Consider the following 27,755-nt stretch of genomic DNA (forward strand, 5'->3'; position numbering starts at 1 on the left):
ACAAATGTGGACCTTCCATAACAAGTGAATGAAAATATGGTGCAAGTGTGTTTTGTACTCAGCATAAGTCGTTGCACCCAAGTACAAAATATCTTGGGTGATGTAGTCCTCAAAAGACCAGCTTGAGTACTCATCCATTGCTGTCTTACATGGACTGTGGATTACATTGTAAGAAACTTAGGGCACAATCCTACGCCTGTTTAGACAGAAAAAAAGTCTTATAATTCCCAGCATGCCCCAGCCAGCCATGCTTGCTAGGGCATGCTGGGAGTTGTAAGACTTCTTTCTGTCCAAACATGCACAGGATTGCACCCTTACTAAGTAAGGAATAATATGAACCAACCTAGAAACAAGAAGACCTTCTTTCAATTTCTATGGAAACTACAGAAGAATACATTCTAAGAACAAGGCTTATGTCACTTTACCACTTCATTATTTAAATGCAGTTAACTTAAGAAAAATGTGTTTAGAATTATTGTTATGATTGACTCAATCACCAAAAGGAATGGTATAGAAAAGGTATTGAATTCTTACTCATATATACTAATAGCAGATTCAGTTCTGTGAATGCCAGTCCTTTTGTAGCCAAAATGGCAGCATCCACGCACAAAAGGTAGGTATCAGCAGGCTTGGAAAAACGTCAATTCTAGCAGAAGTATAAAAAAAACCTTTGGGGAAAAAACCAAGGGGTGGGAGAGGTGCATGAAACAATCCAGTGAGAACTGAGCATGCTCAGCAGCCACAGAATGCTAAGTGTCTGGGGGTGGGGCGGGGCGGACAGAAATACAATGGGGAGGAGGAATGGGACAGGGGATCCTGGACAAGGGCATTAGTGGCTGGCTGGAATCCTGACCAGAAGCACTCCATGCTGCAATGTTTTGTTGCAGGTCCCACTTGTAGCTTTTATTGCTCAAAGTCCCTGTATGAATGTGTATAACTTGAATATGCTTTGTCTGTCCTGTTGCTCAAGTGTAACGGACCCCCCATGCTGCTTGCACAAGAGGCTGCTTTGCCCTCACACGTTAGTCACCGTGTATCCAAGCCCAAGGACTCTGCTGAATAATATACTGGTGCTATACATTGCAAAAGTGGCAATCCAGGTGCATTCTTGCACATGAACATATAAAGCTGCCTTACAGTGTGTCAGACCAATGGTCCATTTAGCTCAGTGTTGTCTACATTGACCGGCAGTGACTTGAGGGTTTCAGACAGGAGTCTTTCCTAGCTCTACCTGGCGATGCCAGGAATTGAACCCAGAGCTTCCTACATACAGCACATGTGCTCTACACTGAGCTATAGCCCTTCCCTCAAAGTAGCTTGGCTGCAGCCAATTTAGGGACGCAATCATTCATATTGCTTTCCGAGGCACATTACTAGCACAGGGTTTCTAATTTTGGTCCTTGCCCTAAAATTGTGTGTGCTAAGAGTTTGTGATGTTCCCTTCTCTTCTGAGACCAGGTTTTATAAAGTCACATTGAAAACTTGGTTTACAAATGCTGAAAAAGTGTGTATTGCTGTGGTGGCTGCTGGGGAGATCAGAGTTCAAATCCCCATGAAGATCACTAGGTGATCTTGGGCCATTGACACTCTCTTATCTCAACCTAACCCTATTATGAGGTTAAAGTGGGGTCCCACATCCAGGTATGCCATCCTGAGCTCATTGTAGGAAGAATAGGATACATATGTGATTATTAGTTTATTTAATTTCATTTCTGTACTGTCCAATAGCTGAAGCTGTCTGGGCTGTTCACAAAAATGAACACCACAATACAAGATAATAAAAACATAATATAGAATCTCTAACATACAAAATTTAAAACAATTTAAAAAGGTAAAAACAGTTACAATAAGATGCTGGACCTGATAAAAACAACTGACATAAATGCCTGAAGCAGAGGACAGTCTTAACCTGGTGCCGGAAAGATGACAGTGTTGGTGCCAGGCAGGCCTCAGTGGGGAGAGCGTTCAAAATCGGGGAGCCACCACTGACTAGGCCCTATCCTTTGTTGCCACCTTCTGAGCCTCCCTGGGAGGAGGCACTCAGAGGAAGGCCTCTGATGTCAATCATAGTGTCCAGGTAGGTTCAGGTCAGGAGAGGCACTCAGGTATTGTAATCCCGAGCCGTGTTAGGCTTTATAGCTTAAAACCAACATCTTGAATTGGGCTCAGAAACATACAGGCAGCCAATGCAAGTGAGCCGGAATTGGTGTTATACACTCAGACCTTTTAATAGCAACAATATAGCAGGTATGCTATCTACACTTCAGCTGTATTTTTTGTAGGGTACTGTTAGATTCTCCCATCGCAGTTTTGAAGGCCAGGAATGTGGTTGCAGGAAAATTCAGCACATGTTTGCCATTCACAACATAATCATTAGTTTCTATTACTGAAAAGCAATCAGTATATTCTAATCACATGACACCTTCCTTAAAAAAAAAACACGCTTTAAAATTGTCTAAATAGACAACTGTATGAAGCATACAGGTGTTTCTCTTACATTTGCAGAGCAGAATAAATAAAAAAGAACAGCAGTTTCTTCAATATTCCTATTCATATGTAAATGCCAGTCACTCATTCTGCCAGTGCTAAAAAGCTGAAAGTTTCTCTTTCCAAAGAAAAGTAAAAGGGATGTGCCTTTCATGTATTTTCTAATGGAAATAATTCTTTTTTTTTCTCATGAATTCATATAGTATAGTTGGCATGATTGCAAGAAATATTCTTTTTTTGACAATCTCTGCCATTTGCTGTGAAATATACCTCAGGCACATAAAGGAGAGAGATGCACCACCTCCTTGAATAAAATTAATTTAAACAGCCACAAGGCTTTACAATTCTATACTTTTCTTCATAAGAATTTATTCCAGAGTTGTCTCATCTATAGCAAATATAGCAAATTTTAAACCCAATACTGTAGACTTCTCCTTAAAATGCCCCATTTGTTTAGATGGATTCCAGTTTATTTCATTTTTCATGCCCTTGCATTTAAAGGAACTGATGGAAAGAGAGCAAGAATGGATAATGAAACTTGCAGCTGGAATGTTTAAACCAACCTTATTTAAGCAAAGCTGGCTAGGAATAATTTAGCACTGTAATTATCTCAGACTTTTTCGATTACATCCTTCGAGTGTATAAAACTAACGACTGGATGTTTCACTCTTTGAGGGAAGACCAAAAAAAAAAACTGACCCCAAGTAAATAACATCTGTTTTTATGACAGTTTTTATTAAACCCAAGAGCATATTGCCAGTCTTAACTATGAAAGTCCAGAGCCAGTCATCCATGAAGGGAAGAAACTTTGACTCTTGAGTTACAAGATTTTAAATTTCCAGAGGGATAGCCACCTTAGCATTTGCAGCAAAAACTACAAAGAGTCTTGTAGCACCATAAAGATGCTGGGTTTTGACTCTAGAAAAAAATGTGTTAGTCTTTGAGGTGCCACAAGACTCTCTGAAGATTTTAAATGGGTATGTACTTTACTGGTTATGGATGCCTGCAGCTTTTCTAAGCCATGCATAAGGATCAGGGTCTGCCATAAGGAATATAAAGATTTTTAGTAGAATATTTCACTCTTTTAGCAAGCATTTTGTATGCCTGCCATTTCAAGAAAGAAAATCTTAGTGAAGCCTACCATCTACTGTAGCTATTCAAAATTAGCCCTCTTTTAACTGACCAGGTGATGTGAAGTGCAAGGCGTTAAAGTTTTCTTCTTAATTAACTAGGGCTTACCAGGAGAACATGGAATACCTGGAAAACCAGGGATTAAAGGAGAAAAGGTATGTTTTGCAATATAGATTAAGTAAATGGCTCACAAATTAGGTAAAAGATTCCCAGATACTACTTTGAGTATAACTGCCACAGCCACATTATGGTTTTTATCTTGTCCAATCTGAAACATCCAGCGTAGCTTACTGGCTTTGTGTTGGCTTTGTGTTCAGTGAGAGAGCAGTCTGGAATGGGACATGGAGTTAGGCAAGAGGTTCAAATGGAATTACAGCTTTTGCCTCAGCTGAATAGCACTCACTGCTGCCCTCCAGCTAAAGGCTGAGAAGCCTCTTCCAGTGGCATGGGCGCGGTAGGCGTGCAGGAGAAAAGACCTGTTCACTGCATGAGAAGAAATCTTTTCCTGCTGCTGAACAAAATAAGAATTCACAGTTCGGACCAGTTTTCATGCATCTGCAGAGTTATATCTGGCCAACTGTCAAACAGACTCAAATGAAATTTTGAGAAATAGAAAAGATCCCATTGACTTAGGTACTGGATATGGATGATATAACAGTGCATTGGCTGGCAAAATTAAGGCTACTGGGACTATAGCTAGGAAAGTGCCAATTTTGAAGACGTTCTTGCATTTTCTGATCAAGAGGCAGGTGTCCTGACTAGAAATGTAAAATTTCCGGAAATTTTGAAGCCATGGGAAAAAAAACATTTTTCCCACTGTTGTTTTTTCTGGAAAAAACAGACATTTGGGGAAAAATTGAAAAATAAGCAGTACTTAATTTTTAAGCACTCTTGAAGATCTAAAGTCTCTTTGTTGCTTTAGGGTATGCCTGTCAGTAAAAGATACATTGGATCAATAATTTTAATAAGAAATGGAAGAAATAACTGTGCAAATTATCCTACAGAGAGGATTAAAAACATTTTTCCCCGTGGCTTCATTATTTCCAGATATTTTACATCTCTAGTCTTTCTTTAAAAGGCTTCTTATGTCATCATTTTTAAAAACCATTTGTGGGAGGGGGGGAGTAAAGGTTTCATAACAATATATGGACACTTGTCTTATGTTCTAAAAGAAAATATTGCATATTCCAAAGCTGTTCAATTTTTCAAATTTTTTGGAAAAAAACAAAAACGGTCCTTGGAAAAAAGCGGGGGGGGGGGACTGGTTTTATCTGAATTTTTCTGGATTTTCCCAAGCCTTCACAGCTCTAGTCCTGACAATCATGAAATAAAGTGAAGATGTAACTATCCAAACAGCCAAGATAAAGTATATTCCTTAGGCACTTCTGGCTTCCTTCTTTCTATGAAATAAGCATTGTTTTAATCTTTATGACACAGGGGGATTCTGGTGGAATCACTGGCCCCCCTGGGCCTCCAGGTGCTAAAGGTGACACAGGACCTCCAGGATCAAGTCCTTCAGGAAAACCAGTAGGTACCATAGAATTATATTGCAGATGAAGACCAGGAGAACATCAAAACAAACCCCTGCCCCAAGGCAGGGCCACCCGTATATGAGCACTTCAAAGATAAACTCACATAATTTGGATCTATTGTGCCATAACCAGGGCACTGTGGGAAAAATATGCTTCTAGAGCAGAGAGCTCCAAATGAGTCTCATACACAAGCCACTCATTTCTGTTCTGTCTCCATAGTCTTTTGTTCCATAATGCTCTTTGCAGCTTCTCCACCCCTTAAAGTGTTTAGCCCAGAAATGATGCTATACGTATTAATTTTGGAACTAACATAAGTACAATTAAGTGTCGTTGTAAAGTGATTTGTCTGGTATTTTAAGCTTTACAGTAGCAGAAATATGGCTTCAGGGTTTTTTCTTTTTAATTTAGGAATGCTGACTAACAGTGGCTGGAAAATTCACTGATTACTGCAAAATTAAATCAGACACTGCCTTCAAGATCTTATTTTTTATTTTATTTTATTTTAGGGACCAGCAGGCACTCCTGGAACAATAGGTCCACGGGGGCCTAAGGTAGGGAAAACCTGTTACAATTCTTGTTTTTAAATGTTTTGTATAATGAATGGTTTAAAACAAAGATTTGTTCCTCCTTCAGGGTGAAAGAGGACTGCCTGGGGTACAAGGGCCTCCTGGAGAGATGGGTCCAGTAGGAAATGGAACCCAAGGCTTTCCTGTACGTACAGAATCCATTTTGTGTGACTTTCATGCCAGGTATTATGTGGGACAATTATTTAAATGATACAACCTTGATAGCAACTCCCCATTTGATATATGATTGTTGATGCATCATTTCTTTCCCACTGTACAGAAATGATAAAATTGTCACAATGGGTGAGGACATTACAGGGACATATGTTTCCATGATCCCACTCCAGCAATCTAGAGCATGATTCCTCCCTCCCCCCCACCTGCTGGTAGGGAAATCTCAAACAAACAGCTATGTGAACTCTTTTCTACTTTTGTTTTTGCGATTGTCAAGAGAAGGGGGAGAAGGGAATTGTGCATTGCTACATAATAAAACAAGGGACATAACAATGGGTAGTATCAAATGTTCATCCTACATAGAATAGACCCATTGAAATGAATGGCACTTATGTTAGTTGTGGCTCATGGGTCCATGTAGAGTAGACTAATTGAAATGACACTTAAGTTAGTCTCATTAATTGTAATGGGTCTACTGTACTTAGAAATAACATTGGCTATTACCCAAAGATTCTTGTTCTTTCCAGAGTGTAAAGGTGCTTCCAAATTAGGCTTTTAAAGTGCTATCATCTTGCCTTGTACATGGGATTTTACAGGGAATCTATATGATGCTGTCATGCTCCTGTAATCCTCCCATGCTGCCGCCTCCCCTGTTTCTCCCTTGTTTTCCCATTGCACAGAAAATCTGTTACTTTTTAAAGGCCCACATAATAGCACAAACATCAACTAGAGGGGGTGTTTAATATTGTAACTTTCCAGCATTTTTCTTGGTGTGTGGTTATGATATGTGCTGTGTTGTTATTGAGGGGCAGATTCTGAGAACACATTGTCAGAGTTCTGTGCTGCTTTGTTTCCGGTACCCACATCTGTAATTGCTGTAATGGCTGATAATACATCCTTTATTGTACTATGTTTTCATGGAGCCACAAAACTTTAGCTTTCCTTGGAGGGGAGCATACAAAATGGAAGACTTTGATATCTCCTCTTCATGCAGTTACAACTATTCTGTATGAGAGTGCCTTTCCTCATTTTTAATTTTTTTAAAGGAGTTCTTGTGCAACTCTGTTATACCTGCATGGTGAACTATAAGCAATCCATAATTTCATCATGCCTACGTTGCCATTTTTCATTTCAGATGGAGCACTTCTACTTTCCTGCTCATAACAGTGCAACATGGAGGGAAACTGTTTGTGTGTTCGGTTATACACATGTAGTTTCAGTAAAAAGACTAAAGACCGCAAATCCATTTTGATGTGAGGAGAGCAAGCAGCTGGTCTGCTGCTAATGTGCACTTCCAGTATAATTTTAAAAAAGAAGGAGTGCATGCAGGTACATCCTGTCTTGCTGTAATAACTGCCTTCGTCTCTCTCCCCTCCACCACCAATTTCCTCTTCCCACTTCTTTATTCCTTAGTGGACATGCAAGCATGTGAATTTATTCACCTTCATCCACCCCTTTATACGTACTGGAAGTGCACAACAGCAATAAACCAGCTGCTTGCTCTCCTCACACCAAAATGGAATTGTGGTCTGGGTGTTGTGCTAGAGGTCAATGGCGCTGGCACTATATCAATGATGTAAGTGGAGTGTCAGCACTGGATACTGTCCATTAATCAATAAATATTAACCTAGAAATGTACCTCCTTTCCACTACTATAAGCTACTCAATTGACTAAGAACAACCCTTTTACCTGTATATTTTTGCTGATGAATCAGCAAGGGTCCCAAGTATGGGACTGTGTGATCTTATTTGGACTGGCTTTCAATGGCCAGGGTTAACCCGCCATTTGGTACTTTGTGTTTAGGGTATAATAGCATGCAATATTTTATCTTTTAGGAAGATTTCATTCATCATTTTATAGCTCCTAAAAAAACCAAAAAACGGTTACCTTCTCCAAGTTCTCAGGGTAGGCCCGTTTAAAAAATGAATTAAAACAACTAATCCATTCCTGAAATACTTTTCCCACCATGACAGGAATGCAGCTATGACTTGCACAGTCTTGTGACCAGTACATGATAGCTGGGGAATGTCCTCCTTCCTACACACTTCATACAGGGCAATTTTTGCTGAGGATCATTTCATTCTCCCCCACTCACTGGCCTCTGCTTTTCAACATTGCCTGTGCCCTTTGACACTGTAAGTAGGCAAGATAGTCAAAATGTTAATTCCAAAGTATTTGCTTTTAGGGAAGGAAAGCAAGTATTCCATTGTTCAAGTTGTATCATCTCGCTACTCAGATGTCAGTAATGAATGGTGTTCTAATTACAGCATGCATACTGTATAATAGCCTTTCCAACCTGGTGCCCTCCATATGTGTTGGACTACAGTTGCCATCATCCTCAGCCAGCATGGTCTTTGAAGCCAGCTCAGTCTGATTTTCTTCTTTTGTTCAGAAGCAGAGGGCATAACTGTTTGAATGAACTGAAATAAATGACTGTACATTCACATCTACATTTTGAAATATCTAATGTGTTACTTTTTTATTCTTCGGGAGCTTTCAATATCTGTATCTTTTTAAATGATGTACGCTGATTTCAGTTTTGTAAAATAAAATACAACATGTAATTCTCATGATAACAGTTAACTTTATGCTAACTTTGTAGCAATGTAACCAGATAGTTATTCTGGATTAATTTTGCTGGTGATGGTCCAAGATAGGGGTCACTCACAGAGCAGACAAATTCCATAGCTTTGTAAAAACATGTTGTGGGAAAATATCTCAGGGATGATAAAAACCCCACCTCAGGTGCTCCCTCCCATCTAGGGACCAGCAATAAGGGGTGTGATTTCATGGTGGTTGTGTGTTTCACTTCAAAGTTTCTGCCTCCTGAGAATGCAGAGAGGGTCACCCTATAGTTTGGACAATAGTCCTTCAGGCTATTGGAATGAAAATTCATAGGTTGATGAGCAGTTTTATATTCTCTCATTGTTCACACAAGTTCTAACACACTTCACTTTCAGCCAAAAAATTACTTGCAGCCCATGCCAATATATGTTTAAATCAGTTCTACTGAGTCCACTGGAGTTTACTCCCAAGTACATCTGCATAGGATTTCAGTCTGAGATTTGTAACCAAATGCTAGGACAGATTTGTACTGTTCCAGTGCTGAGATCCAGTGTCTGTAACTTGTTTTTCAAGTTAGCTCCTGACATAATCATTGTACGCAAGAAAAACTCTCTCTCTCTCTCTCTCTCTCTCTCTCTCAGGGTTCTAAAGGGCCTCCAGGGGCACCGGGGTTCCAGGTAAGATAAATAATGGGAAATCTGCATGAATGCTTTTTGAGCTTTTCTACACGAGGCATTTATTGTGCGCCCATCATTCCCTACTCACAATTGTTTATGGGTTCTTTAGATGACACAGTGACCCTCCAGTTTTGCTTCTGTGTCTAAAGAACACTTTCAGCAAGTTTTTTTAGAGCAGGGAAAATGTGGTATTTATTTGTAGAAGTGACAGAAAATGCCTTTTTCACACTGGTATTTGCACTATTCTGCTATACCACAGTGCTACCTAGAGGTTAGTGGAAAAGCAGGAAAGGAAACACTCTTCGTGTAGTGCTTGGATCTCAATTCTGTGACAAAATCAAACGTAGATACAGCGGATTAACACCCCCGTGTAGAAAAGCTCTTTATGTATTTATCATGCAGCTGTTTCTTGATGCATGATGCCTCAACTTGTTTCTACCTCAGGGCCCAAGAGGACCCCCTGGATTACCAGGAACTCCAGGAACCCCAGGTCTTGCTGTAAGTTCTTGGCAAATGTTAATATGTGTCCCTTGTCAAAGGGGGTCATTGTGGTGTGGTGGCCTCCTTCCTGTGGAACTCCCTGCCTCAGGCTCCAATGTTGTGTTGCTTCCAGCGCCTCTTGAAGACATTGTTCTTTCAGGAAGCCTTCCTTGAGTGACCAGCTGCAGTTTATTAAATTTGGTCTTATCAGAACTTGTCTCTTTTTAAGATGTTTTAATTGTTTGAACATGGTATTTTATTCCTTTATCTTTGCTGTTCACTGCTCTGAAATCTTTTGATGTGGAGCAGTATATAAATATTGTAAATAAATAAATAAATAAAATATTTATATACATATGCACAGGGTATTCCAGGACGTGATGGAAAGCCAGGACTTCCAGGACCTCCAGGTGACACAGTACGTATATCCATCATAGTTCTACTACATTTGCAGTTAGTGGGTCAATGCTGTAAATTTACTCAAAGAACCACCCCCATTTGAAAATTTGGGTTTATATGTTGAATGGGGGGGGAAAGCATACATCCCAGTAGGGATGGTCAAACTCAGCCCTGTCCATTCCATGCACCGCTCACTGGACCCTTGCTGGCTGCCCGCCCCTGTTAGCCACGTGCGGCGAGCTGGCGGGTGGTCCATGGGCACCCAGCGAGCAGCATGCAGCCACCCGATCCCTTGCTAGGCCACCATTTTGTGTAAAAGTGGTGGCTCTGCCTTTTTCGTAAATCGCCACTTATGGAAATGGTGGCTGTAAAGGTGCCATTTACACAAGGTTACAAGAGTAAATGGTCCATGGGGATTTATGAAAAAGGCCGAGCCACCATTTTTACACAAAATGGCAGCTCGGTGAACCAGCTCGGTGTGCACCAAGTCGGACAAGCGAAGTAGTCTCTGGGCTGGAGTTTGGGAGGCCAAGCAGGGAGAAGTCTGCCAGATTCCATCCCCTTCCTGGACTCCCGCAACATCCCTAAGTCCAAGTTTTAGAATTCTATTTGACAAACACTTGTACCAATGTAATATAGTACCACTAAAGTCAGTGACGTGCACTTGAAACAGTCTAAAGGCACAATCCTATGCATCTTTAGACAGAAAGAAAGCCCTACAGCTCCCATAATTCACCAGACAGCCATGGCTGGCTGGGGAATGCTGGGACTTGAAGGAATTTCTCGGGGCAGCCAACTTTCCAATGCAGGGCAGGCAGAGCACAGAGGGGATCTCCATGCTCCGCCAAATTAGGGATGTACCAAAGACACTTACCTTTCCGCGGATTATGTTTATGGTGGAGGGGGAGGCGTTCCGTCCCTCCCCCCGGAATCCTCGACAGGGGGGGAGGCGATCCGTTCCTCCCCCCCGGAATCCTCGAATGGCCAGCTGTGCTCCGCGGCGGCTCCGCGGAGCAGCTGGCCAGGCCCAGGCCAGAGCCGTCCACAGCCGGATTTCCAGCTGCGGAGGGCTCTGGGTAAAAAAAAACAAAAAAACCCAGCATACGCAAATGGCGGCGGCTACGGCCGCCACCATTTGCGTTCCTTATTTTCGGCCGTCTTAGTCTATGTAAATATTTACGTAGACTATTATGGCGAAAATAAAAATAAATAAAAATAGCGCCCGCTACGCTAGTTGCGTTCCCCTTAATTTTCGCCATAATAGTCTACGTAAATATTTACGTAGACTAAGATGGCCAAAAATAAGGAACGCAAATGGCGGCGGCCGTAGCGTTTTTTTGTTTTTTTTTAACCCAGCCATGATAGGCTACGTAAATCTTTACGTAGCCTATCACATCTCCGTAAAAAAAAAAAAAAAAAACCACCCTCCAGACTGCAAATGGCGGTGGTGGCAGCCAGTCGGAAGACCAGCCGCCGCCGAAGCCGCCACCAGAGTCGCCGCCGCCCGGAACATCAGCCCCAGGTAAGTCTCATCCCGGGGGGGATCCGTGGGGCGGTGGGGGGGCAGACCATTCCACCACAGATTTTGGGGGGCTGAATGCACTGGCATTCAGCCTCACCGAGATCCGTGGCGGAATTCTCTGACATCCCTACGCCAAATACAGGTGCTCTGGCCACCCTGTATTTGCAGCTAGACAGTTAGTTGTGGCTGTCTAGCTAGGGACCTCATAGAGGGAGAGGGGGAGGCTGCACAGTGCATAGGAAGCATCGATATTTCCACGGTCTCCTCTCCTCCCCGCCTCTGGGAACACCCGGTTTTCAGCTGCTATGTGCTCCATTTATGAGTGCAGAGATGGGGAAAAACCACGCCGCCTACGAGGTGGCGGGTCAGTTCCCAGAAACCGAAAAAACCTATGGCTGTCTAGACACTGTTCAGTGGCCATAGGATTGCGAACTTACCTTTGAATCAACCCCCTAGAGTATTGCTACCGAGCTAGAAGGAATGCCGATTCAAGTGGCCCTCCTAGAGTCCCTCTTTCCAGGTCTCCGTGTTACATAAGGAAATTCAAGCAGTGGGTTGGAAGAAATACCATGCTGAATGTTACATTTCCTGACAGAAGTAATTTCTAAGCTAAAGTTACTCTTTGCAGTATTTTGAGCTTAGGACATATAAAGAAATATTTTGCACTCTGGGGGTGAATTTAAAGATTTTCAGTGGGTCCTCATCCCTGGCTGCTTGCTAGAAGAGCAGCATCGCCCTTCTTTCTGATTTAATATGGTCAGTGCATATTTGCACAGGGGCAGGTGGGGCGCCTTGCAAAGATCTCCTGCCTTCTCTGTGGCCTGCCTCTGAAAGGCAAACCGTTACGGTGGAGCTAAGTTTGCCTCCAGCGCAGGGGAGTCCGTTGTGTCTTCGTGTTGACACTGACCCCCGGTTCGTGATTAGGGATGGCATGGGCACCTGACTCCATCCGGGAATCTGGCGGAACCCGCCCTGTCCGCACCCCCAAGCCCCGCTCACTGAGCCCCTGCCCACGCTCGCCCTCTGCCCCCACTCGGCGAGCAGCTCACACTCACCCTGGTAGCCTTGTCGAGCTCCGCGGATACCATTTTTTTAAAAATAAAGTGGTGAGTGCAGAAATGTGCATATCTGCGTATGCGCAAAAATGCACATTTTTGCAAATGCAGATATTTGCATATGCTAGAATGCACTTTTTAACGCATATGCAAATATGCACAGTTTTGCAATCACCATTTTCAAAATATGGCGACCATGGACCTCGACAAGGCATGGGAGGGGCTTGAACACAGTCTGGGGACCAGTGAGTGAGGGCAGGTGCTGGGCAGGCACCCAGAGAACCCAGACAGTTCGCACATCCCTATTCTTTATCCTATCAACTGCCTCAGAGCCATTTCAGACATTACGCAGAGGCACACCTGAGTTTGCCATCGATTAGATATTCAGCTGGGAACAGCAGCCAGTCCTGGCTCACTGACGAGTATATTTGCATAGTAAACTAGTTTACACATGGTAAAAGTGAATTACCTTTATTTTTAGGTGAAATGAAGGTAAAGTGGGAAAAGACCCACAGTATACTGGCTCATATAGGATCAGGCCACTAAATGCTTCTGAGTACTTCTGTCATTGAGCCAGATTTCTGTAGCTGGTTGTAGGCAATATGTGACATTTTTGTTACTGAGAACTCCTAGGCATTGATTCAACACTTCCACTAAATCTGCAGAAAAGGAGAATTACAGCTGGGTGTCATCCCTGTATCCCAGTCCAAACCTCCCTCTATGTCCAATGCAAGTGGAAAGACCAAAGCGCAGGGGCAGAGCAGCTGCTTTGCATGCAGAAGGTCCCGGGTTCAGTCCTCGGCATATCCAGGCAGAGCTGAAAAACTCCTGCCTGAAACCTGGAGAGCTGCTGCTAGTCAGCGTCAACAGTACTGGGCTGGACAGACCAAGGGTCTGACTTGGTATAAGGCAAGTTTCTATGTTCCTAAGGGCTCAATCCTATTTGGGATGGTCAGCCCGACTGTACTCCGAACTCAGAGGCAGCTGACTATCCAATGCAGGGAGGGTAGAGAACAGAGGGGTTCCTCTCCTCTACCCTCTGCCCACCCTGCATTTGCGGCGAGACTGGCTGTCTAACTGGGGACGTCGGAGCAGGAGGGGCAGAAGCCAGGCAGCACATAGGAAGCATTGTAACGACGCTTCCACAGTCTCCTCCCCACCCCCAGGAATGCCCCCTTTTCACCCGCTCCACGCTGCGGTTACGAGCGTGGGGACGGGGAAAAACTGTGCTGCCTGGGAGGGGGAGGGGAGTGCAGTTTCTGGGAACTGAGTTCAGAACCCTGCTGGCTCCGAGCTCAGTTCCCAGAAACCAAAAAATCCTATGCTATCTAGACACTGTCTGGAGGCCATAGGAATGCTTCCTCTGTTACTCATGCTCAGAGAACAAGTACCTTTTATCAAGATGAGGAGAAGGGCTGGATGGGGATATGGGAGGTTCATACAGACCTCCCGCCTCTCCTCGTGTCCTGCTGCACTGGCTGCACCTATGTTCATATGCAGACAGGAGAAGGGTCTTATTTGTGGTATAATATATTGTATTTTGTTACCATTCACACAAGTGAATTGTGGGATGAATGTTCAGAAGTGGTCTCTCTCTCTCTGTTGTATTGTATTGTACAAAATGTGCTTAAGGATTAAGAAAGCACCTGTACAACTGTCTGTTTGATTTGCAGGTTGCTCTTCCTCTTCTTGGAGACATGGGTGCTTTTCTGAAGGTAACAGCATTTTCTGCAGCATGGGCTGGTTATTAAAAGTTACCTCTTACAGGCTGTTTTTTGGCAGATTAGGTGCACTCCCTCAGCAATGTTGGTCACATGTTTCTGGTGATTTGGCATGCACCAGCTCTCTACCCATCTGTCTGCAGATGGCCAAATCACTAGAGGCAGTGGGATTTGCAATATCAGTGCAGATGATAGCACTCTTATCTTTAGTTCCTAATTTTAATAGGTCGACTTGTACTTCTGTTTTGCTGCTGACTGTCAGAAATCGGAAACACAGGAAAGCTCCCATACAGATGTACTCTAAGCTCAACTCAAATGAACACACTGTCATGGACCTGCTTTATTATTCATACTTGATCATTTTACTTAAGATAATCGTGTCATGTACTGGAAGTTTTCCACTGAAGGAGCTCATAGTGCTGACAAGGCAAACCACTTTCCACTTTAAAATGCAGCATACCTTTTCAGCGATGTGAGCAACTCTGATGGAAACTTTTTTTAAAAATTGGCTGGATAGGTGGTTGCCCCCTGTGTACTCACATGGCTTTATTGGATTGGGGCTCAAGATAATACAGAAAGTTATACAATGGTGGAGCAATCCAAATGTGTCCTGGTGGGGAGATCTGGTGTTGAGCCACCTCCACATCCCAAGCCCTGCCTGAACACAAGCCACCAGGATAGGAGGTGGGAGGCAGTTCTTGAGTGGTTTTTCCTTTACTGGATCTCAGTTATTCCCCCACCCCCCTGCCCTCATTGATTTCAGTGAGAGGGAAAATACCAATGCTAGCCTGGGCATGGTGGAGGTTGGGGGCCCAAACTAAGAAAAGGAGGGGCTTTGGATCGTAAGAGTCTTCTCCAGCACCACAGTTCGAAAGCATCAATTCTTCGGCGCTCAGCCTTCCTTATAGTCCAGCTCTCACAGCCGTACGTTACTACTGGGAAAACCATAGCTTTGATTATACAGACCTTTGTCGGCAAGGTGATGTCTCTGCTTCTTACTACACTGTCTAGGTTTGCCATAGCTTTCCTCCCAAGGAGCAAGCGTCTTTTAATTTCATGGCTACAGTTACCATCTGCGGTGATCTTGGAGCCCAAGAAAGTAAAATCTGTCACTGCTTCCGTTTCTTCCCCTTCTATATGCCAGGAAGTGATGGGGACAGATGCCATGATCTTCGTTTTTTTAATGTTGAGTTTCAAACCAACTTTTGCACTCTCCACTTTCACCCTCAACAAGAGGCTCTTTAGATCTTCTTCACTTTCTGCCATTAGGGTGGTATCGTCTGCATATGTGAGGTTGTTGATCATTCTCCCGGCAATCTTAATTCCGACCTGTGATTCATCCAACCCGACGTTTCTCATGATGTACTCTGCATATAAGTTAAATAAGCAGGGCGACAATATGCAGCCTTGTCGTACTCCTTTCCCAATTTTGAACCAATCGCTTGTTCCATGTCTGGTTCTTACTGTTGCTTCTTGGCCCTCATACAGGTTTCTCAGAAGACAGGTAAGGTGGTCTGGTACTCCCATCTCTTTAAGAATTTGCCACAGTTTGTTGTGATCCACACAATCAAAGGCTTGAGCGTAGTCAATGAAGCAGAAATAGACGTTTTTCTGGAATTCTCTTGCTTTCTCCATGATCCAGCGAACGTTGGCGATTTGATCTCTAGTTCCTCTGCCTCTTCGAAACCCAGCTTGTACTTCCGGTAGTTCTCGGTTCACATACTGCTGAAGCCTAGCTTGTAGGATTTTGAGCATCACCTTGCTGGCATGTGAAATGAGCGCAATTGTACGGTAGTTTGAACACTCTTTGGCATTGCCCTTCTTTGGAATTGGAATGTAAACTGACCTTTTCCAGTCTTGTGGCCACTGTTGAGTATTCCAAATTTGTTGGCATATTGAGTGCAGCACTTTAACAGCATCATCTTATAGGATTTTAAATAGCTCAGCTGGAATACTGTCATCTCCGCTAGTTTTGTTATATCCCGCCTTTTTTCCTCCTTAAGGAACCCAAGGCAGTGTACATTATCCTCCTTCTCCTGCATTTTATCCTCACAACAACACCCCTGTGAGGTAGGTTAGGCTGAGAGTCTATGACTGGCCCAAAGTCACCCAGTGAGTTTCCAACACTCTAGCCACTACACCACACTGGCTCTCATTATTATTGTTATTATTACACGTCCCTCACATGTTGCCTGTTTTGGTAATAGTGTTCTCATCCTGTGTAAGCAATCCAATCATTGGAAGGAAAGCTCACTAGTGATAAATTCAGTTGCAGCATTAGTGCTTAGTTAATGGGTTGTCTGAATCCACACACTCTTCACAGTAACAGAAAACATTCATGCCCTGATCTTTAAATATTAAAAACATGAGCTTCTCTCATCTAATCTTTGCTGGTAGATTAATCTCCACAGCTTTCTGAATTTGTAACAGAATGTCTGTGGCAACTGTTAGGCTGGGGTTCCAGGATTAATAAGTGTCAGAGGAAAAAAGGGAATAGCAAAGCTTTTCTGGCGGGGATGACCATGAAGCCTGAAAGAGATGGCTGTCATTGTGATTGTGTGGTGATACCAGCTGCATTATTACTTCTCTAAAAATTTCTGCCCATTGTTTACCTTTGTTTGTTGTCATTAGGGTGATCCTGGTCCAAGAGGTCCCCCAGGAATTCCAGGTAGAGAAGGGCCCAAGGTGAGTTCCTGAAGTGAGAACGATATGTAGCTTCCTGACTAATGAAGACTTGGAGTGTGATTGCTCATTAATATTTTTATTAAATTAGTTTGCAAAATCACAAGTGTGATAATTTTTTTTTCAAATATGATCAATTGCTCTGGCTGCAATTGCTTTAGAAACCAGTAATTCAAGCCCCTCCCCCCCCAAACACACAGAGAACAGGAACTGACTGGCTAACAGCCAGTTATGGGGCAACTGAGTAATGCTGTGGCCCACTGAACAGAAAGCAATTAATGGGGCAGAAGCCCAAAGGAGGAAGCTTCTAATTAAAGGGAGAGTTGCAGCAGAGCTTTACTGAAGAGAACTTCCTTCGGAGTAGACATTACAGAAGGATTTTGGTTGTGGGGATAAGCTTTGCCAAGCAATACTGCTCTCTGTTAAGAGCTATGTGGCACCACCCCTTTAATTCTGATTTCATAAAATCAGTGTCTCAGCAGCACTAAAGGACTCTAATGTTGCAGCAGCCATGGTCTTACACATTATCTTAGTCTTAATTGCCCTCTCATTAGCATATGTCCAGGCTCCACAGTATGAGCCTCACAAGTATCATGGGTAGTTGGCCACCCTTCAGCTTTCTCGTTCTTTCTGAATGAATATGCCATTGTTCTTCTTTTATTGATTTAGAGATGCAGGAATAATAATGTATTAAGCTAACCCTCTTGGCCATGTGAAACAAGCTGGCAGCAAAATAACTTTCAAGCTCATTTAAGAGCTGGTACACATATGTATGTAAATGTTTTGGGCTGCAGCCTTAGACATGCAGCTAAATGTTTGAATGAACTCCAGTCATCACATGATACCACAGCTCTTAGAGCAGGAGTGCAGAACCTCTGGACGGGAGGCCACATCCAGCTCTCCTGGGGGACCAATCCTGTTCTGCAGAGTTCCCCAGATGGCCATGCCCCACTATGCTCCCAACCTCCAATTGTTTGGTGGTTTCCTGGCTTTTGTGCAAATTTCCCCCATTCTAAAAGGTTAAAATGCCTTTCTTAAGGCGTAGTTGCTTACAGGAAGAGCTTTGAGCTAAAGACAATGCTGGTATTTTTTGGCCCCACCCCTTTTGGTGTTGGCCTGCCAACCACTGAAATGTGGCCCCCAAGAGCTTCTCTGAAAGGGAATTTGGCCCTCAGGCTGAAGGAGGTTCAATACCCTTGTCTTAGAGCTAAGGATCAGGACATGCAATGTAATTTCTGTCTTGTTCCTTTGGCACTAAATGCCTTCAAAGTGGTTGTGTGGTACAGTTCTTTATAATGACAATTTAATGACATCCAGATCTTCTTTGTTCCAAGGGGAGCAAAGGTGAACGTGGGTTTCCTGGACTTCCTGGAGAGAAAGGTGATGAGGTAAAAACGACTTCTGTTGCCATAATTGTTCTCCATTTACTCAGAATTAACAGAGGAACTAGTCCCATTCATTTTCCAAGCCTCCAAACTGGCTTGTCAGAGAGTCTCTCCGCCCGCCCCCCCCCCCATTCTCTCTTTTGACTTAACAAAACTGCTGCAGCTGCTGCTGCTATAGCCCTGGGAAAAAGTAGCACACACAATTGTGGCATGTTCCTCATTACTTCTTTTTTATATCAAGCTAAATAAGCATCAGGCAATTTAGGTATGGAGAATTAGAACATGGCTTAGCAAAGTGGACTAGATGACTATTGAGAAACAGTGCATGGAAGAATTTTTTAAAGGGGTATTTTCTGATATGGCATTTGTTGACCATAGTAGAACTTTTCTGGGTTATCTTTTTTTCAACACTGCAATAATATTGTACTGTGCAGGAGTGTTCCTGGAGGGAACTCTGTCAAATCAGCTTCAGGTAATAACTGCTGAGAGAAAGGGGGAGCCGAGAGAGAGATTTTAAGCTGGTGCCTTCATCTTGAACATATGTGCCAACTTTGCTGGTGTCATGACATAATTTGTATCATCGTCCTGAAAGAGGAATGAGTAGACTCTATCCCAAAGCATTTGTTTCCTGGTTCATATGCTACGTGGGTTTTTTTCCTAGGGATGGATGAATCTTTCAGTTTCAGTTTCTCTCAATTTCTCATTTTGCCAATCCTAAATTCAGTTCATCTTGAACTTTTAGTATTTCTCCAGTCTTAAGATTGGTTCATCCTGAACTTGGAGATTTTTTTTTTTATGTTAGCTTGAAAATTCATCAAAATATTTGTGTATGTTGCTCCTAATGCGTGCATTTTGTATGCATTTTGCCTAATATACACATTTTTGCAAGCAATTTGCAAACTATAATTTTGCAAATGAATTTCTATAACTATAACACATCTTTTCACATTCTTTCCCCCAATATACACATTTGTGTACATATTCCCTAGTTGTAGGGGTTGGGGACTGTCCAGAAGAGTATGGGATATGGCACAGATGGCTGTAAAAGATAGGGGCATCTGTGCAAATTGGGTATTCCACCTTATACAAGCAGAAGCACTTTCCACTAGCTCGAAGTCAACATTGGAGCCAACCCCTCGTTCCTAAAAGATGTGGATGCTGTCATATGAGAAGTGTGGCATGGGTGTTTGTTTCACAAGTACACAGATTGACTAGCCATTGTAGTGCCTGCCCAGTTTTGGTATTTCCAGAAAAACAAACACTCCATACATGACAGTGTGCATTTATTATTTTTTATATATGGAAATGATCTCCATCGATTAGGGAAAATGTAATATATTGAAGCAGTCCCTGCAACAAATTCAGCTATTCACAGGAGCTTCTCAATTGTTTCTAAAAATCATTGCTACAGAAGTCAAGGCATGCAACGTTACAATCTAGCGTAGTGTTCATAGTGAAAGCCAGCAGCCATACATTTAATCTTAAACACGTGCGCTGAGTTGCTCTGGAGCAGTCTTTTGTCAAAGAGTCTCAGCAGCATTTCATGAAATAAATTGCAGGCAAGTGGGGGAAAGAAGCTTGGCCCTTTTCCTTTTGTGATGCTCCCTTAGTTAATATTTTTAGAAGACTGTGCAGGGGCATGATTAATTTGGTTGGAGTCAGGGTGAGGCTTGTGGATTTCATGGAGGGCCCCATTTCCATTCACCCTGTAATTTGAGCACTGGTGGCAATGCACAATGTGAGTGATTGTGGCTCTAGTTGAATAGATGAGCACCAGTTAATGGCAAGCAGCCAATGAGCCGCCCACAGAGCTTCGGCTATGGGGCGGTATAGAAATGTAATAAATAAATAAATAAATAAGCAAGCTGAGTGCATTTGGATTTGAGAAACACGGGGCTGTTGTCAGTAGGGATGCTGGAGAAATTCAAGATGGATTAAAATAAGCTCAGATTTCTAAGAATCCAACCTGCGGAATCCGCTGCAGAGCGACCCCCTCAGGCCCTGCGGAATCCGTGGACTTTCAGATGATTTTTTTACATTCCCGAAATTTACGCATATAAATCCATAGAAAAGTACGTACGTTTCTGCTGAGTAAATGTAGAATGGAATAGGGGACAATAGACTAAATGTTACGTACTGGGGTAAATTATGTAAATACTTAACGTAAATATTTACATGCTTATTTCCGTACTTTTCCGCATGATGAAAAAAAAATATCCGCATCCGTCTGTGGGCGGATGATGGAATGAAAGGCAACTGACAATCCACAAAACACAGACGGAGCAGATTTTACACAGTCCGTACATCCCTAGTTGTCAGGGTGGGACTTTGGGGAAGATTTCTAAAGTCCCACTCAGTAGAATGAGCGGGAGGACCCCCACTGGGGATGTCCAATTGCCGGGATTCCTGGGATTCTCGGGAAATCTGGCCCTTTGGGGGCTTGCTGGGATTTTGTTTTGCATCTGACTTGGCTTGCTTTTGTGAGCCAACTCACTTGGTTTCCCCAAACTCTGCGGACTTTTAATGTAATTTTGGGGTCTCGGCCATGATTTGCACAAATAGAGTGATGTACAAATTACAACCACGAATTGCACACATTTGCGTAATTTGTGTAAATTGCGCCTGTAATTTAAGCATATTCAAAACCACCAAAAATCCGCCAGCTGGCCTGACTGGCTGCAGGCCGAATTGGGCCAGCTGGCGGAAGATGGAAGAGAGTCTGGGGGGCCGAGCCGATGAAAGCTCATCAAGCTCCACCCCCCAATGGAATTCCTCTGACATTCCCAGTCCCCACACACAGCAGGGCTGGCTTACTAGGGATGGCGGAGAATTTCTCCCCGAAACTTTGGGGGGCCGAGCGCCAACATGTTCGGCCCCCCGAACAAGTTTCGGGGAGAAATCCTCCGCACCCCCCCGCACCCCCCCCCCGGGACGGGACTTACCTTCGCCGAATGTCCCTCCTGGCGGCGGGTTCGGCGGGTGTTCGAGCGGGGCGGGAGCGGCAGCCGGTCTTTTGACCGGCTGCTGCCGCCGCCATTCCAATCAAAGAAAAAAAACAAAAAACGGCCCCGTGATAGGCTACGTGATGATTAACGTAGCCTATCACGGCTAGATTTGCAAAGTCAGCCGTGATAGGCTACGTTAATCGTCACGTAGCCTATCACAGGTGACTTAAAAAAAAAAAAAAAGCGCGTACGGATAATGGCGGCCCCTATAGGTCGCTTATTTGGTCGCTGTAGTCTACGTAAACATTTACGTAGACTACGGCGAAAATAAGGGCAACGCTATTTGCGTTGCCCTTATTTTCGCCGTAGTCTACGTAAACATTTACGTAGGCTACAGCGACTAAATAAGGAACGCGAATGGCGGCTCCCTATGGGGGCCGCCATTAGCGTACGCGGTTTTGTTTTTTTTTTAAAGTCACCCGTGATAGGCTACGTGATGATTAACGTAGCCTATCACGGCTGACTTTGCAGATCTAGCCGTGATAGGCTACGTTAATCGTCACGTAGCCTATCACGGGGGCGTTTTTTTAAAAAAACAACAACAATGGAGTTCGCGGCCGGGCAAGGCGGGAAGCCTCCTCCCCGGCCTGAATTTCGGCCGGGCGAGGCGAGAAGCCTCCTCCCCGTCCTGAATTTCGGCCGGGGCGAGGCGGGAAGCCTCCCCCCCCCGGCCTGAACTTTGCGGGGGGAGCCGCAAAGCGCCTCCCCCGCACTGCGAACAAGCTTCGACGAAAGGTAAGTGCCTTTCGTCCACCCCTATGGCTTACCACATTTGGAGGGAAGTGAAGTAAAAACCCTTAAGGGTGGAGCCCTCTCTGAAGAAGTTGTTGTAAGGCAGGGGTGTGCAACCTATGGTCCTCCAAACATTTTGGCCTGCAACTCCCATTGACCCTAGTCAGTGGTGATGAATGATGGGAGTTGTGGGAGGAGGTAATGTTTGCAACAGGATTTGAACACATGAAATAATTAAATGCTAAGTATTATAACAGACATCCATCCACAAAGGCAACTATCCTAATCCATCCCTCATCAGTTAGGTGACTCAGAGGCACATTCAAATTCCAATAGCAATTTGTGGATGCATCACTTATGATTGTGGCAGCCAAATGGCAAAGGAGATAGGACTCCTGCACCCTTTACAGTGGTGCAGAAAAGGGAATTTCATCAGGTGCAAGCAACACCAGCTAAAATGTTTTTGTTTTTATTCTATTTTACACAACTATTAAAGGTGCAGGAGCCCTGTTTTCTTTTACATCTGGACATCCCACCTGTCACAGACCAATGGTATGAGACCATTAATTTCAGAGTGTAAAATTACCGAACTGCACCACTGGGGAAACCATTGTTGTCGTATGGTGCATGTAGAAATGAGACTTTGGTTCTGTATTATCTGAAAGATCAAATGAGACAGTGTATTTTTAGGACAATAGGTCAGTAGCAGAAAGGAGCACAGCTCTGCTACACATGCTTGTTGGATCTTTCTGTGCAGTAAATGCAGCAGCAGAAATTCCAGAGACTTGACTTCAAGCAACTCTTCACAATACCTTGCTACTGAGAACCAAGAGGCAACAGAGCACGTGATAATAAAAAGGCCAGTTTATAATTGGCACTTACTCTTTTAAGAGAGCCCAGAGAAGCTCATTCTGGGCAAAACTTTGTATTGGTTCAGTAGGGTGCCATACTGACTCATTCAGTTACTAAGCAAGAGTCATACTGCTGTGCAGTTCATCAGCTCCTTAGGCAATCTAGCACTTCTCAGTGGCTCTTACATTTTAGCAGTAGCTCTAGGTTAAAGCACTGTAATGTAAGTGGGAAAATTAATGTTCCTTCCGGGTGAGTACACCGCAGAAAGTGATTTCATTAGTGGATCTGAAAGAAATAAAGTTTCAAGGGCAACAAAGAGGGGTTGTACTTCAAGTGAATATCATAATGTCTGAGGTTTCACCGGACTTTGGATAAAGCCCAGTAGAGATTTTTTTAGAGGGGGAATTATCCTAAAAAGTAGCATCTGTAGACTCTCTCTAAAACTATCCTTGCCTCATTTCTCTTCCATCTTCCTTTTTTGTAGTGTTTGCAGTCTTACTCTCAACCAAGATAAGACTCACCCTTTGCCAACATTCATCTAGCAAATATGTTCTAATATAAAAGAGTGAGTGGTATGAATCGCACAAGTGTCTGGTACACCAGATATCGAATGGTTCTCAGGGGCTCCACTCTTCTTTCCACTGCCTTGCACGAACCCAGCACATGGGCACCACGCACAAGCTTCAAACAAACATTAGAGGCCAATGGGATGGTTCCATAAAACACAGAGCTATTACTACACACTGCATCCCACACAATACTAGACATCTCTAGATATATAAAGCATTGGAGCATACACAGGCAAAAACCAAAGCATCCTCCAAAAATGTTCCAAAAATGTTCCATGCATCCCATGCACAGGCATAATAGCACTACACACTTCTATGGGTTTTTTATGCCACTTTAGGCATTGCGGTTTTCCCCAAAGAATCAAGCTCAAGTTTAGCTTGTATACACATCACTAGCCCCACCTTGTAGGATTAAAACTCCCAAGGGTTCTCTGGGGAGAAGAAATGGCTATTCAACTCGTCTGTCTGTCATGTAGTTCCCCTTTGTTTGTAAGGCACAGTATAAGTTGTATTAAACAGTGTATTAATCTCAGCAGTGATGCTATTTAAATCCATAATAGCAAATGTATCATGCTAGGGAATAGATAACGAAGTGAATTTCCAGGACATAAAAAAGATTTATGTGCACTGAATCACAGAGAAGTGTATGCTAGTTCATTACGTGTTGTAACAAAAGTCCATATTTTTCTACTTCTTAAAAAAAAGACAACTAAAGTCAATAGAAAGCAATGTTCTAATTAGATACTATTTACGTGACAGAGAAATAAATTGGTGATCTTCTATTATTAGAAAAGCCTAGTGATGTCCAGAAAAGGAAAATTCATATAACCAAATGTAATACAAGTCAAGTCAAGCTTATTTATTGCATGATCTAAAAGGTCATCCCAATAACAAGAACGCCATAGTTAAAATGTAGCACATCGTATCAGACCAGTTATAAACCTTATATGGAGATCCACTACATCAGAATGACCAAATACAACGATGAAACCATTTTTTAAAGAAATATACATTAATAACACTATTACTTGCTTTACCTCTCTGATGTAGACAGATTTAATAATCAGGTCCTTATTCTGAGCATGGAGCATAAAAGTGCAAACATAAACAAAAGAGAAAATGAAGGGAGCATTGTGAAATGGTGACATGAAGTCATGACTGTATTCTGTATAAAAAGAAGGCTTTTATTGTGCAGGTTTAGGGCACAATCCTACGCATGTTTAGACAGAAAAAAAAGTCCTACAACTCCCAGCCATTCCCCAGCCAGTATGACTGGCTGGGGAATGCTGAGAGTTGTAAGACTTTTTTCTGTCTAAACATGCATGGGATTATGCCTTTAAGCTACAATTCCATACACACTTTGCTGGGCACTAGTTCCACAGAACACATTTAGACTTGCTACTAAGTAGAACTGCTTCAGATTGCACTGTTAATGTATTTTTTCAGATAATTCCAAAAAACTAAATACAATATGCACAATGTACTTTTTAATAACCCCATATATATATATATATATATATATGAATGAACGAACGTTATTATTTTATTTCTGTTGATTTTTTAAATTCATTTTAGGGTCTTCAAGGTAATCCAGGACTTCCTGGCTTAGCAGGGCCTACTGGACCTTCTGTAAGTGTATGATGTCATCCCTACCAATGAACTCAATGAGCACAGTGACTTATAGCTTTATAACTACCGTTCTTGTTGATAAGGCCTGAACAGGGAGGATCCTGCTAAAATGAGTGGAAGTTGTCCAGCAGCAGTGCTTGGTTGAATATAACCCCCAGTGCCAGTATTCCTTGATTTTTTTAAATGTAATAATTGTTAAACATGCTAAGATTGATGAAATTTGAACAAGCAGAACCTGGGGAGGAAATAATATCTGTGATGAGTTCTTTCCATGATAATTGCCATCTGAGCTGGTCATGCAATTGTATGGCTCTAAGTTGGCAATTGTATGAAACTTAACAGAACATCAAGTAATGCAACAGAGTGGGAAACCATTTTGATGAAAGGGCCAGTTGACTGTACCAGAAAGAAATTGGACTTGCCATCTATTTCATGTAAACATTCACAATGTCTGTCTGTCTGTCTGTCTGTTGACCTGCAATGCCAAATGGAGCCCACTAGTTATGTCTGATGGATCACCAAGGCCTCACTCAACCTCCTATTTGTGTTTCCTGTCTCGGACTGCAAAAAGAAAAGGGGTGGGGGGGAGTTGTCAAGGATCTGGCAGGCCACAGTACATGGCTGATGGGATCATTTTGCCTTGGTGGGTTACAAATAGTGCAGGCTTTGTACAAGGTGGGAAGAGGGGGATGGTAGCACTCCTATCCCTCCTTTAGTACAGTGCAGTTACCTTCACTTGGTTGTATTCAGTGCAGCTCAAGGACGCTTCTGAAAGATGGATTTCCTGCCCGCCTTCTCTCCACTGGATCCTCCTGTATGCCTCCAAAGGTCCTGCCCGGTGGTCCTTAGGAAAGACCTGGGATGTGGGGTAGAAGGAGGGAATTGGGTAAAATTGGGTGGAGGCAGGTTGGGCAGGCGATGCCTCAGTCCTCAAGATGGGGCAGTAGTGGTGACAAGGGGGTGGTGAATTCCCTTTACAGGAGCATCTTTGCACTCCTGCTGTCCTGGGTACAACCCACTGTTCTTAATTTAACGAAGTGTAATGAACAACACTTGAACATTGCAGTTGACATTTGAGCAACCATGAGAGTATTAGAAGGTGTCAATATCAAGTCACTGTAGATAGTTTTTCAAAAGGGGTGGGGTGGGTAGAAATGCAATCAGAAACTTGCCTACTATATTTTTTGTTAAATGTTTCACACACCGTAAGCATATCCGTAGGATGCAGCAGCTATATCAGAACAGAAGTATAATGGTAACACATGCCGTAGTTATATCTAGATTGGATTGTTGCGATGCTCTCTGCATGGAGCAATTCAAGAGTCTTTGGAACTTCAGCTGGTCCAGAATGTGGCAGCAAAGATGTTGGTGGGCGCTCATCCCTGGGATCATATTACACTTATCCTGCAGTGCCTTCACTGCTTGCCAGTTTGTTTTGGGACACAATTACTTTAAAAGCCCTAAATGGCCTAGGTCCAGGATACCTGAAGGACCTCCTCCTGCTGTAACAGCCTGCCCATTCACTAAGATCGAGTGGAGAAGGCTCCTCTCTGTGGCCCATCTATGTTAGAGGCCATGTTGGGTGGGACAAGTGATAGGGCCTTCTCAATGCCTGCGCCAGCGCTTTGCCCCATGAAACCCAGGTGGCCCCTGCTCTGTATGTATTCTACTGGCTGGTGAAGATGCTTTTATTCTGGAAGGCTTTTGCCTTGCCAGGTTGACAATGTGTTATGTCTCAAGAGTGTGTTTTTATCTGCCTCACTTGTCTCTGATTATGTTTTATCAACACTCTTGTTTCAAATGTTGATGTTATGATTTTAATTGCCCCCGCAGCGTGTATTCGGGAATGGCTGGAGGGAGTAGGAACCACACATAGACAGTTCTTGGGTTGAAATTGGCCACAGCCTGCATTGGGTTCAGCTTACATAGCTTTGGTGTGGCATAGGGCTCGGACCCAATCACCAGGCAGCAGACTGCTGGCCAGTTTTCCACCCCGACCCAACTGCTGGGGGTAACTTTGGGAGAGATGGGTTATTAGGCCCGCCACTGGTGTGCACTAATCATGGAGGCTCCTCCTGCTACCTGGGTGTGCGACAGGCATGGCAGCCCCTAAGCTAGGCTGGGGCATTGCCACCCCACCCCAGGATCCCTTAAGGGGACCCCCTCTTTTGGGGAGCAGCATGCCACAGACCCCGCTCCTCCCAAAATGGAACTGGATCAGTGCCTCTAATCTCCCAGCCTAAAGGTCAAGGCAAATACAGATGCGATACTGTTATAAAACATGTTGGTATGAGGAAAGCAAAATCCCTACTGCACCAAGCTTAATCACACAGGTGTGTAAAATTCCTTCCTGGCCCCATAAACTGGCGGCTGACCTACAGCCGTACAACAGAAAGTAAAGTAACCATAGGGAGGGTGAGTGGGGAAACTGACAACAGCAAATGGACAGAGCTGCATGATGAGCTTATTTATGTGTCCTTGGAGTGGATCAGACAGGGAACTCTCCCTCCCAGGTCCTCCCCCCAGAGGTCCCACCCCCTGAAGGAAACTGGCATTGCTGATTGGTCCTGGGCCTCCTCCCAGCCAGCCAT

At 43.5% G+C, this 27,755-nt stretch overlaps 1 protein-coding gene across 1 annotated transcript in view; it reads left to right on the forward strand.

Moving 5' to 3' along the window:
- The window catches only part of COL19A1 (collagen type XIX alpha 1 chain), a 305,569-nt gene that overhangs the window by 238,901 nt on the left and 38,913 nt on the right, over positions 1-27,755 (forward strand). Inside the window, exons 22-32 of the mRNA XM_084831091.1 lie at positions 3,720-3,773; positions 5,056-5,145; positions 5,657-5,701; positions 5,784-5,861; positions 9,098-9,133; positions 9,578-9,631; positions 9,978-10,031; positions 14,263-14,304; positions 16,942-16,995; positions 18,327-18,380; positions 25,111-25,164. Coding sequence (XP_084687217.1) covers positions 3,720-3,773; positions 5,056-5,145; positions 5,657-5,701; positions 5,784-5,861; positions 9,098-9,133; positions 9,578-9,631; positions 9,978-10,031; positions 14,263-14,304; positions 16,942-16,995; positions 18,327-18,380; positions 25,111-25,164 — 615 coding nt within the window. The remainder of the gene's footprint in view (positions 1-3,719; positions 3,774-5,055; positions 5,146-5,656; positions 5,702-5,783; positions 5,862-9,097; positions 9,134-9,577; positions 9,632-9,977; positions 10,032-14,262; positions 14,305-16,941; positions 16,996-18,326; positions 18,381-25,110; positions 25,165-27,755) is intronic.

This window comes from Heloderma suspectum, chromosome 1 (assembly GCF_057233095.1).
Source record: "Heloderma suspectum isolate Gila_16-S chromosome 1, 16-S_ref, whole genome shotgun sequence".
Taxonomy (NCBI): Eukaryota; Metazoa; Chordata; class Lepidosauria; order Squamata; family Helodermatidae; genus Heloderma; species Heloderma suspectum.